The 12,394-nt window shown below is 33.3% G+C and overlaps 1 protein-coding gene across 1 annotated transcript in view; it reads right to left on the minus strand.

The window, feature by feature from the left end:
• Positions 1 to 12,394, minus strand: part of LARS (leucyl-tRNA synthetase) — a 50,891-nt gene that overhangs the window by 25,030 nt on the left and 13,467 nt on the right. The window contains exons 6-15 of the mRNA XM_023534915.1: positions 11,312 to 11,424; positions 10,623 to 10,686; positions 9,104 to 9,171; positions 8,777 to 9,002; positions 7,445 to 7,532; positions 7,291 to 7,367; positions 4,302 to 4,355; positions 3,385 to 3,525; positions 1,658 to 1,786; positions 1,040 to 1,091 (exon numbers count right to left, since the gene is read on the minus strand). Coding sequence (XP_023390683.1) covers positions 1,040 to 1,091; positions 1,658 to 1,786; positions 3,385 to 3,525; positions 4,302 to 4,355; positions 7,291 to 7,367; positions 7,445 to 7,532; positions 8,777 to 9,002; positions 9,104 to 9,171; positions 10,623 to 10,686; positions 11,312 to 11,424 — 1,012 coding nt within the window. The remainder of the gene's footprint in view (positions 1 to 1,039; positions 1,092 to 1,657; positions 1,787 to 3,384; positions 3,526 to 4,301; positions 4,356 to 7,290; positions 7,368 to 7,444; positions 7,533 to 8,776; positions 9,003 to 9,103; positions 9,172 to 10,622; positions 10,687 to 11,311; positions 11,425 to 12,394) is intronic.

Raw genomic sequence — 12,394 nt, forward strand, 5'->3', positions numbered from 1 at the left:
AAGTGGATCACCTTCCCTAGGTAGAGATTATTCCTCTTCAGTGAAAAATGAAAGATGTTTTATTGTTTCTCATCCTATGGTTTAGAGGTTATCCTTGTTATAATAACAATATAAATAAAATGGAAAATTAAATGCATGAAACTTTTAAAAAAATAGATGCATAAAAATTAAACACAGAAAATATTGTTACTAAAGATTTATACTGTCATTAAAAATTCCCACTAGAAAATTGATCATGAATTTTATTTTTTACCAAATATCTTTTAATGTATTATGATCCTAAACTTGTTAAGCTAGGATAATTTTTAAAATAATATTCAACATTACTCATAAATGAATATTCATTGCTGTGGGTTTAATGCAATTCCTCATGCTGAAGTTAAATAGCTTGGATTTTTAATGGTAGTAAATTAAAAACACATTTAACTTCACTCCTTCTCAAAATTCCGATAAAAAAAACAATGAACAGGATTTTTTTTAATGGTATGAAACTACAAAGACAAGGAGAATGGGAAAAGAAACAATATCCACCAAAATTTGGAAACTAAAAAGCAGGATGAGTGATAACTGTATTATTAGCAGATTGAAAAAGCTAGTTGAATTCTAAGCCAGCAGTAGAGAATGCTGATAAGCAATCCAGTCTGCATTGTAAAATCTCCAAAAGACTCAGGAATTGCTGGCAGATATTCTAATCCCACACTATACACAGACAGGCAACTGCCCTTTCCTGTGCCAACAGAACAATACAGGTTTACTCTCTAGAGAAGATAAAAGTGTCTCTCAACCAGAGGACAAAGTTAAGGATATGGACATCACAGTGAAAATAGGGACTAAGTGAAAGCCAGCATACTGGACGTTGGCACTTGCACTAGCAGTATTCTCCCATTCGGCTCCCAGAATGCTGTTAGCTTAGACCTTTTAAGCCAGAGAGAAGAATCTTCTGTGGGGAATCCAAGAACCCAAGAAGACCCAACTAACATCAGGGCTTCCCCAAGGCCCAAACAGATCTCCCCCAGTGAAGCCCAGTGACAAGCCTTACCAATATCCCAAAAGGTTCCAATCACCTTTTTATAATCACTCTTAAACATCAACTCGGAGAAATAAGAGATTAAGATTTCACATCCCTGTCAATTATATCTCAATTTTAAAAAAAACAGATTTCACATCCACAAAAGCAGAATAGCATCTAAAGAAACTAAAATAGTTGAAAGTGAGCCCTTCCAATTAGAAATTTAAGAGCATGTGGAAAGATTAAAAGGAAATTGCTGCTTTTATATTTTAATAAGCCTTACAGACCATTGTCTCTCTGGGTTATGGGTACATATAATTGTCAAGAATAAAATTCTGAAAAGTAGTTAAGTAGCTCAATAGAAGAAAGTTACAATAAAAATGAAGATAGAGGAGGAAAAGGATGAAAGTAAAAAGTAAAGCACTATAGAAAGAGAGAATTGTAACTACTAATATTTCAAATGACCACTGGTAGAAAACATCCTAACTTTAGATTACTACTTTCATCAGTGTTACAGGTGGGAAGCTCAACTTGAAGGAACTGCTAAATAGGTCTATTTTCTGCCACGAAACTAAATGCTATCTTTAGTATAGCTCCAAATTCTACTACAGACTCATTGCTAATTAACACCATAAAGTCCATCAATTAACTAAAAGCTCTTTTCCTAAAACAGCCTTCAGAGAACAGCCTATCACGTACAGCGTCAATCATCTTTTTCCGAATAGTCTTCTTTACGTCTTGGACCTTCTGTCCTTTAAATTCATCCACCAACATTATCTAAAAGGATGAGAAATGGGGAAAAAAACACATACAAAATAATTAAAATTTACTTTGAGTTGCTCACCAAACTTTTCCCTAATTAAATTTACTTCCACTCACCAGATTGAAATATTTTAGGGTGAAATTTATCACATGTATAACCATAACTTATTTTGGCACAGCTTAGACAACTAATATTTATAACATGCTTTTTTTTCTTTTAGTATAACTAGGATAGCTATCATTGAACATACTTCTCAGATTTCTATGTGGTGAGAATTCCATTATACCAACTATACCAACTCACCTCATTCTTAAAAGCTTTGGGAGAAGAAACTGAGCACACTCAGCTCAGTCCATTTCAGCTTCTCTTTCCAAATCCGCCTGTTGCCAGCAAGCATTCTCCTTTGCTGGGCCATCTGATAAGCTTGGCTCTTAGAGGAAGGCCTATTATTTTTCAATTCTGCCTTTTACTTAGTGGGGAAATTTAATTCCAGGGCAAAGTATTAGCTTGCCCACCGTTGTCAGAGCTCTAACTCACAATCCTCTTTCCAGCTGACACTGACATCCATCTACCTGACTCCTGTGTATTTCTCAAATAGTTTCTATCTTAAGTGAAAGACATATGTTCTTTTTTGACCTTCCAATCCTCTAACATACCAAAATGCTTTATATCTGTTTAATTCATCACTGTGAAATCTTATTTCTTGATCATTATATGGTGCAGTGGTTAAGAGCATAAATCCTAGAACCAAGTTGCCTACTTTGAATCTCAATTCTGTCACTGGCTGGCTATCTGGATGATCTTGGGTAAATTACTTAACCTCTTTGTGCCTCAATTTCTTCGTCTGTAAAATAGGAATAACAGTGCCTACTTCACGAGGTTATTTTGAGATTTAAATAATACATAAGTACTACATAAGTATTGACTTTTATCATCACCCACAATGAAGTAAGTCACTTAAAAAAGACATATAATCAAATCTTGTTTATCAAGAAAAATAAGAGTAAAGGTAAAAATAAAAAAACATTCTAATTTATGTCCTTAAAAATCTTCATTTTAACCTCAAGCCACTAATAATTGAATTTTTACTTTCTCTAGCCTAGTCTTCTTTCCATTTAAATGTAATAAGCCACATTAATGCAGCCACAATTAAGGAGGAAAGAGGTTCAGAACATGTTTGTTGGGCCCATCTGTCACTAGTAGGCATTAACAAGTAAATTAATAAACTGAATAAAACTACGTATTTAAAATATGAACTTCTTAATTTAAAGAGCAAAAGAAAGGACCAAGTATTATTGTCTGTGCAATAAACCTGTGGAGTTCACTGCATAATAATATGAACTAACTTTAAATATCTTCTCAAGAAATTCATTCCTTAAGAGATTCCTAAAGGGCACAAAAATGTAATATCTGTAAGTGCTATTAGCCAAGAAAAAAAAAAAAAGATTAAAATAATTTGGAAATAGAAGAATACAATCTCTTATTAATTTCATTAATCTGTCTTAGATCGGTATATGGCCATTGAATTTTGTATATACTTTTTAAATCGTTAAGAAGAAAACCAGAGAGCATGGAGTGAATCAAATAAAAACAATAAAAAATTATTACTTACACCTTCGTAAAACCCTTTTAGATATACTTTCTCCTTTGCTTCTGTAAGTTTTTCTCGGTCATTCTGGCTCTGAACTTTCAACTCATCACATACGGTTATAGCAGAAAGACCTCCTAAACCTGGGATTTCAAGGACTGACACCTACAAAGAACAGCGATGTCAGGAATTTATTCACACTGAATGAACACAAACACAGCCCTATGGGGCAGAGTCCTTTTGCTTGTATTGCCCAATGAAGTCATTTTAGATTTTATGTATCATTACAGCAGTACCATATACGAGATAATCACAAAGTAACTAACATCAAACTGTGAATTTGTCTTCATTCTCGCCACAGGAACTACCCAAATTCTGTGTACCAAATCCCACATTGTCCCTCCTTTTTACACACACACCTTCCCCAGCTCTCAATCCTCCAGTAGCATACGATTAACTAAATAATTAACACTAAAACTAGCAAAATTATGCAAACAACTAAATTCATGGAGTATCTTGTTTTTGGTTTCTAATAAGTCTTCTGAGTTTTTCATGAAAGTTATTTGTTAGTAATTTTAATTGTTTTCTTTTGCAGGCACTAATATCAAAACATAAACATTCCTGAGTAACATGGCAAAATGTTGTCTTCAGAAGCCTGGAAATTGGCCAGACTAGCAAAATAAACTACTATAAAATTGGCGATGCTAAAAGCTATTTGTTTGATCCAGAATTTCAGGTGCCAGGTGCTAAGCAAATGCTTCTTAGTTTTTCTCTCACTCTTATCTGCCACAGCAGATATCAAGTTAAAGTAAATTCTTCAGCACCCTCCCTCTTACTTCCACACTCCACTAATTATTTAATTTTGTTACAAGGACAGTATTAGCTCTTTTTCCTCTGATGAAGAGATGGCTATGAATATCCTGAATCGTCTATGTACTCACCGGCTCAAATGGCAACACCATGTCATCTCTAATCCCGTACTTGGCTCGTAAAGCCTGCAAAAATATTTGCAAGTTAACATTAATGATCAACACTTTACTGATATAATCACTGAGAGAAGCAACCTTTTTTTAAACTATTATTAAATTCCACTTGTTCTTTCTTGGTAAGTAGGAACTTTTGTACATTCTTGTATCCTGCAACCTCGCTATAATTGCTTATTAGTTCTAGGACTTTAAACTATTCTTTTTTAAACTATTATTTTTTCTATCCATACAGAGCAATTTTTTAACTTAACCAAATATCTCCAGATGGGATCTAGGACTTTTAAAAGTGCGACAGTTTTAGCAAATGGCTTAAATAATGAAACTGTACAACCAAAAAGGAAAAATTCACTCGCATACACCACTGAAAGTGAGGTTCATATTCTAGGTTGCAATGAAAATGTGAATGTCAAAAAACTTTTACAAAAGTTTAATGAAATCCATCACATCAACAAATTAAAGAAAATCATATATCAACAGATGTAATTTTTAAAGAAGTATTTGACAAAATCCAATACCCATCATGATTAAAAAAAAAAACTCTCAGTAAACTAGAGAGGGACGTTCTCAATTTCATAAAGACTATCTACAAAAAACCTACAGCTAACATCATACTTAATGATGAGAAACTTGAAGCTTTTCCATTAAGATCAGGTATAAAACAAAGATGTTCCCTCTCACCACTCCTTTTCAACATCACACTGGATATTCTTGCTAATGCAAAAGTTATATGGATTGGCATAATCATCTATGCAGAAAATCCAAAGAAAAATCAACAAAAAACTCCTAGAATAAGCAACTATAGCAAGGTTGCAGGATATAAGTTAATGTACAAAAGTCCCTACCTACCAAGAAAGAACAAGTGGAGTTTAAAATTAAAAATACAATACCATTTACATTAGCACTCAAAAAAATTAAATACTTAGGTAAAAAGCTAACAATATACATAAGATGTATATAAAGAAAACTACAAAACTGATGAACAAAATCAAAGAGCTAAAAAAAAATGAAGAAATATCCCATGTTCATGGGTTGGAAGACTCAATATTTTCAAGATGTAAGTTCTTCCCAACTTGACTTACAGTTTTAATGCAATCCCAGTCAAAATCCCTGCAAGTTATTTTATGGATATTGACAAACTAATTCTAAAGTTTATATGGAAAAGCAAAAGACCCAGAATAGACAACTAAATACTGAAGAACAAAGCTGCATGACCGACGCTATTCAACTTCAAGACATAAAACTATGGTAATCAAGACATTTTGGTGCTAATGAAGGAAGAGACAAATAGAACAATGGAACAGAATAAAGAGCCCAGAAATAGACCCCCAGCAATATAATCAATGTATGTTTGATAAAGGAGAAAAGATAATACAGTAGAACGACAAATGTTGCTGGAACAACTGTACATACACATGCAAAAAAAAAAAAATTAATCCAAACAGACTTTATACCCTTCACAAAAATGAACTCACAATAATATATCAAAGACTAGATTAAAACTCCAAACTATAAACTTCTAGAAGATATAACATAGAGAAAACCTAAATGACCTTGGGTATGGTGATGCCTTTTTAGATACAACACCAAAGAAACAATCCATGAAAGAAATAATTGATTAGCTGGACTTCATTAAAAACTTCTGTTGTGCAGCAGACAATACCAAGAGAAGTATAAGACAAGCCAGACTAGGAAAAAATATTTATAAAAGATTCATCTAATAGAAGACCGCTATCCAGAATAGATGAAGAACTCTTAAAACTCAAGAAGAAGAAAAAAAAAAAAACCTGATTAAAAAATGAGCCAAAGACCTTACCAGACGCACTTCACCAAAGATGTACAGATGACAAATAAGCATATGAAAAGATGCTCCACACCGTATGTCATCAGGGAAATAAAAATTAAAAGAACAATGAAATACCACTAACACACTTATTAAAATGGCCCAAATCCCGAACGCTGACAGCCCCACATGCTGGTGAGGAGGTGGAACAATAGGAACTCTCACACATTGCCGATGGAAATGCAAAATGGTAAGCTACTTTGGAAGACAGTTTGGCAGTTTCGTACAAAACTAAACACACTCTTACCATATGATCCAGCAATCACAGTCCTTGGTATTTACTCAAAAGAGCCGAAAAGTTATGTCTACACAAAAAACCTGCACACAAATGTTTATATAAGCTTTATTCATAACTGCCAACCAACTTGTTAGCAAACAAGATGTCTTTCAGTAGGTGAATGGATAAACAAACCGTGGTATATCCAGACAACAGAATACTATTCAGCACAAGGAGAAATGAGCTATCAAGCTATGAAGACACAGATACCTTAAATGCATATAACTAAGTGAAAGAAATCAATCTGAGAAGGCTACATACAATATGATTCCAACCATACAGTATGAAGAGCACAGAGGATTTTTAAGGAGTGAAAATATTCTGTGTGATTATTAGTGATGGACACATTATACATTTGTCCAAACTCACAGAATATACAACACCAAGAGTAAAATCTAAGGTAAACTATGAACTTTAGGTGATTATGATGCGTCAATGGAGGTTTATCCTTGGTAAAACAATGTACTATTCTGGTGATGTTGGTAACCGAGAGATTATGCATATGCTGGGGCAGGGAGTATATGGGAAATCTCTGCCTTCCTCTCAATTTTATTGTAAACCGAAAACTGCTCCAAAATATAGTCTTTAAAATAAATAAATTTTAAAAATTAAAATTAAAAAATTAAAAAATAGAAAAAAGACATTCTATGAAATGTTATATTCAAAATTCAAACCACAGGATAACATATAAACATGAAGAAACAAGTTAGAGATTGCAGTTCAAAAATACATGCACAGCTTTTTAGCCTAATCTCACAGTGTAGTTCAGCAGTACTGAACAATCAGATGATGAAGAGGAAATAAGAATGTGAAATTCAGATACTTACTTGCTTTTTCTTCAAGTCTCTGAGGGCAACAAAATCATCAGGGGAGTCAGACGGAACACTTGTGACCACACCGGTACCTTATAAAAAGAGTGTAGAATTAATACAGCCAGAATGTGATTATCATAGTATTTCTATAAAGAAATAAACTATTTACCTTTATCTTCCTTAATGGCGAACATTGGGAGAACATAGATCACCTTATAACATGTTAAAGGAGCAGAAATTGATGCACCAAGAATTTCCTGTGTAAAAGAAAGATCAGCATAAAAAGTGAAGAAATTTATTCTAACCATTAAAAAAAAGTTAATATTTTAAGTCTCAAGAAGCGAGTAATCAAAAATATATGAAAGAGAACAAAACTAATTCTTTTATACAAACTAAACCAAAAATAACTGTAAATAATTACAATATCCAAATCTGATGAAGTTGTGAAGATATTAGTACACTAATACATAGCTGGTGACATTGTACTTCTTGAGGAAAACAATATAGGAATCCCTAGCAAGAGCCACAAAAATGTTCACAGAAATTGGACCCAAGCCATCCAATCCTAGGAATTTATCTCAGAGGAAAAAAGATTTTTTTTTTTTGAGAAGTCTGCCCAATGCTGTATTAATTATCCAAGCAAAACCTGGAAACTAAAACTTTAAATGATAGAAAGATTATTTAATAAATGAGACTTCTACAACATAGAATACTATATATCCATTTTAAATAATTAGGAAGACAAATCGAATTAAAAAGGTACATCTGGTTTCTCTTAAAAAAAAAACAAAAGATTCAACAATACTGGACCCATATTCTAAAATACAACAAACAGCTCACAACTGTTTGTTTAACTAAGGAATGCACTCTTCAATTCCACACGGTTCCTACCCATCCCACATTATTCATATAGATAAGCTACGTTTATAGAATTTACAGTCATATGGGTGAAGGCTAAAGATTCTAAGTCTTAAAGGTTGAAAGCTATTTTTTAATTTATATTACCCATTTTCCTCACTCAGGAATCTGCTCAAATTTTAAGCAGATTTTAAGCAAATTTTAAGTGAAAAGAAGCTGCATTATTAACAGTTAAAAATTTGTGTCATTAATACTTTCCTAAAAACTTCTCAGATAGAACTTCAACATCATGAACTAATGATATAGGCAATGCTTGGTAACAGAAAAAGTCAGAAAACAATTCAAATATCCATAACAGAGAATGGTTAGCAAGCTGTGGCACAGCTAAGCAATGGGAGAAGACGAGTATGACAGTGAAATGGACATGAGCGCCTTCTGGAGTAGAACTGTTCTATATCTTGAGTTGAGTGCAGCTTACATGAATGTACACGTTTGAAAATGCACCAAAATATACACTATGATTTACACATTTGACTATATATATGCTTCAACGAAAAAGTTTTCTTAAATGCTCTTTTCTTAAGCTTCATTGTTGAAATTTTCCCTGCAAATTTATGCACTAAAAGTCTGCTATCCAACTTACCTCTCCCATTAATTCTTTAACAACAGGCACCACGCCACTGTCTTTGGTAAAGCCTTGGTATGACATATTCCTGGCAGCCCTTTGGATGCAGATGTATATATCACCATTCGCCACCTCAAAACCAATATACTTCATATCAGGGTGAACCCAACAGTTTGTCTGTCCAAACAAGGTCTCAGGTCTGAGAGTAGCCGCTATCAAGAAGATATTTTTGCCTTTCAGGCCACTAAGAAGAAAAAAGATATATTTATGCAAAAAATACTATGGATTCTATCACAACTATCTGATATTCAAAAAGATCATGTAATAACTCTTTGACAAACCTACCTTAATTTGGATGGGTATGGCTCAAGCACTTTCAACTTGATTAAAGTATATTCCTGAGGTCCAACACCCTAAAAAAAAAAAAACCACAAAACAAAAATTTGAAGGGAAAAAAGATTTGGATTAAACTTACTAATCTATGTGGGAGAGCTGATTCAAATTTCTAAGATGAGTTCTTGCACTGTTAAAATAACTGTTTCTTCCAATGTGCCAGCGGTGTACTGACCATATCTACATGGAAGTCTAATGTGTGAGAAGATACCTGGGAGATGGCCTTTCTACCCTATCAGAAATAGAAAAGGAGGCCCAGACTCCAACGAGGAAGGATGGTTTGCTCCCCTTAGAGGGGAGGACAGGAAAAAAAAGTGATTTGCAGTAATCAGATAAAAAAGTATTTTTTTTGCCCAAATGAGAGTCAGAAGATACCAATGCCACAGAGCAGTCATCACAGACATACAATGGACCAGGGGTCAGATAACGTGTAATCGAAATCTAGCTTGGGCCCTTACTAACCACTTGACCCAAGGAAATGACAATCTCTTTGAGCGTTCAGTTCCTCATCCATAAAATAACTCTGCTACGCCTCACGTAAGAATCACGTAAGATAATGAATAGGAAAATGCTTTGAAAAACTGTAATGTACTACTGAAATTTAGAATATTGCTACTATTGACTATATTAAAATATAATATTCTATAATATTATATTAAAATAAAATATAATATAGTCAATAAACTGGGCCTTCTGAAGTCTCTCAAATCTTCCAAAATTTTGATCAATTCTCACTTCTATCAGATAAGTTACATCATAATTGAAGGCTGATTTTGAAAAGTAGTCATTAAACTATAAATGTGTTTATAGGTGGTAACAAAGAATGACACACTCACTGGGACTCCTAATTTCAGATCTCGACACTGTTGGTGGTTTACTGTGCCAAGGCTTTAGGCAAATCGCTTACCCTTGCTTCACTTAAGTATTATAAGGAATGATGTCACAAATGTGTCCTACAAGAATGTAGAGTGAACTGATGTCATGCATGGCCAGAAGTTCTTTGGAAATAAGCAAGTAGGCACGTAATCAAAGCAAATATAAATGGAATCTGTGTACGTCAGTTAGCCACATATCTAATTACCTTTCCCCATGCTTTCTTTTTAGAGCAGTGTATTTCCCAGGCAGTGTTTCTCAAACATTAGCATGCATACAAATCACACTGAGAGCTTGAAAAAAGACAAATTTCTGGGCCCCACCTCCAAAGATTCAGATTCAGCAATTTTGGGGTGAGGTTCAAAACTGCTTTTCCATCACAAGCTAATGCCACTGATCTAGGACCACTCTTAGAATAGCAAGATATAGGTACCTCTAATGACATTCTGCCTCCCTCTTCACAGCCACCAGAGTGTATCAAAACTATATACCTCAGCACTGGAATAAAGTTATTTTTTAGGCTTCTGATGTATTTCTTAAACTCTATGGCCATACAAAAAATTAATAACAATAGCTACTCTATGTCACTAATCATTACCTCTCCGGTTTGTCTGTCATGATCCATGCAAGGCTGTCCATCTTTTGGAGAATAAATAGTATACCTAAAAAATAGTGGCAAATATTATTATAAGATACAAGTTTTATCCTAACATATTTGCTAGTGTTGCTGCTAACATCTTACAATATTTCTTCTAACTAAAACTGAGCAAATGTCTACATCCATTATTTATGTAGACATTAGTTCTATGGCCAACCTAGTTTAATGAAAGCTTTCTGCCTTCATCAAAGGTAATACCACTGAAAAATATGTACTTTGTAGTATGAAACAAAAGATTATAAAATATAAATTCACTTATGAAATGCAAACACCTTTTAATTAATCCACATAATCAAGGAAGGATCTTAAAACAATTTATAGAACAAAAGAATAAATAAAACACAAATAAAATTATTTTTCTGCTTGGCTGGGAATACTGAACAGAATCTTTTGTGAGATCATAAAAAACAATACTTCTATTCTCCCTGCTTCTATTTGTCATAAACACTAAGCGCTCAGAGAAATTAGAAACTGGCAAGCCAAAAAGGAAAACAAAGGATACAAGAGAACAAAAAGAAAAAACTCATAAAAAGAGAAAGGATAAAGAAAAAAAGTAGTCTATGGGGCACTGAATTACAATGCAGGAATTGTATGATTTTTGCTTTTATACTAAGGGACAACAAACTCACCGATTCCCATATTTAATTTTGTTTCTTTCTCTTAATGTTAAAAACTGCCACCTGACAAATGAATCATAGTAAGGATTAACATCAGTGGTGATGAAGGAACGACGCCAGTCCACCTACAGATAGAGAGAGGAAAATTTTTAAGAATTTTGTAGTCTCTATGAATAAGAATTCCCATGAATCAATTACTCTTCTACTCTTTATTTTCCAACTAAGAATTATACCAAATATTTTTTTTAATTTTTTTCAAGTACCAAATACTAAATATGTAATCACAATTATTACATTAATTTGTGTTTATATGTGTTTTTAAACACACATTTATATATTAAACATATAGGAATCATAATAAATTTAAAAAAAAAAACACTTAAATAATACCTTTATGTATTCCTAAATGTTCAAGTTAAACTTTGACTTCTTCATATTCTTTGACTAGAGTTCCTTTCTATTAATTGCTAGTGTATCAATATAACATTTCAATACAACAAATATTTAAGTATTTCATTGTTTACATCAACCCACTAGGTTCTAATCTGACAATAATAGTACCAATTCATTAGTGGAATTCAAGTTGAATATATTATTCTAAATTAAGAGGTGGTCCAAAGCTCATGTAACCATAAAATTTCCTCATATCTTCTTAAATTATGGGAGTGATGGGCATACCTTCACACCCATTCTCTTGAGATCCTGAATAGCCAGGGGTGGGAAATAATCAAGCCAATATTCAGCTTCAGAAAATTTGGCTATCTCTTCATCATCCAGACCAAGGGATTTCATAATGTTCCACTGGTATTTAGAAGATCCGGCTTTAGCAGCAGCTTTACTCTGAAAAGAACCAGCAAAAACAAACTCCATCAAGAACAACACCAACTTGTTAATGAATTCCAGGACCACAGTAACTAAAGTGAATGATCCCCTTTGGTAATTTTTTAAATTCCAAATCAATGCTGTTGATATGTCAGATTGCAGCAGGATTTAGATGTACTGTTTTGCCTGCCAAACTGTACAGTTTGATAATCACCAAAACTCTGATACCAAGGACAACTACTAAATGAGTGGAACTACAAAGAACTATCACCA

The sequence above is a fragment of the Pteropus vampyrus genome, unplaced genomic scaffold (genome assembly GCF_000151845.1).
Source record: "Pteropus vampyrus isolate Shadow unplaced genomic scaffold, Pvam_2.0 Scaffold134, whole genome shotgun sequence".
NCBI lineage: Eukaryota > Metazoa > Chordata > Mammalia > Chiroptera > Pteropodidae > Pteropus > Pteropus vampyrus.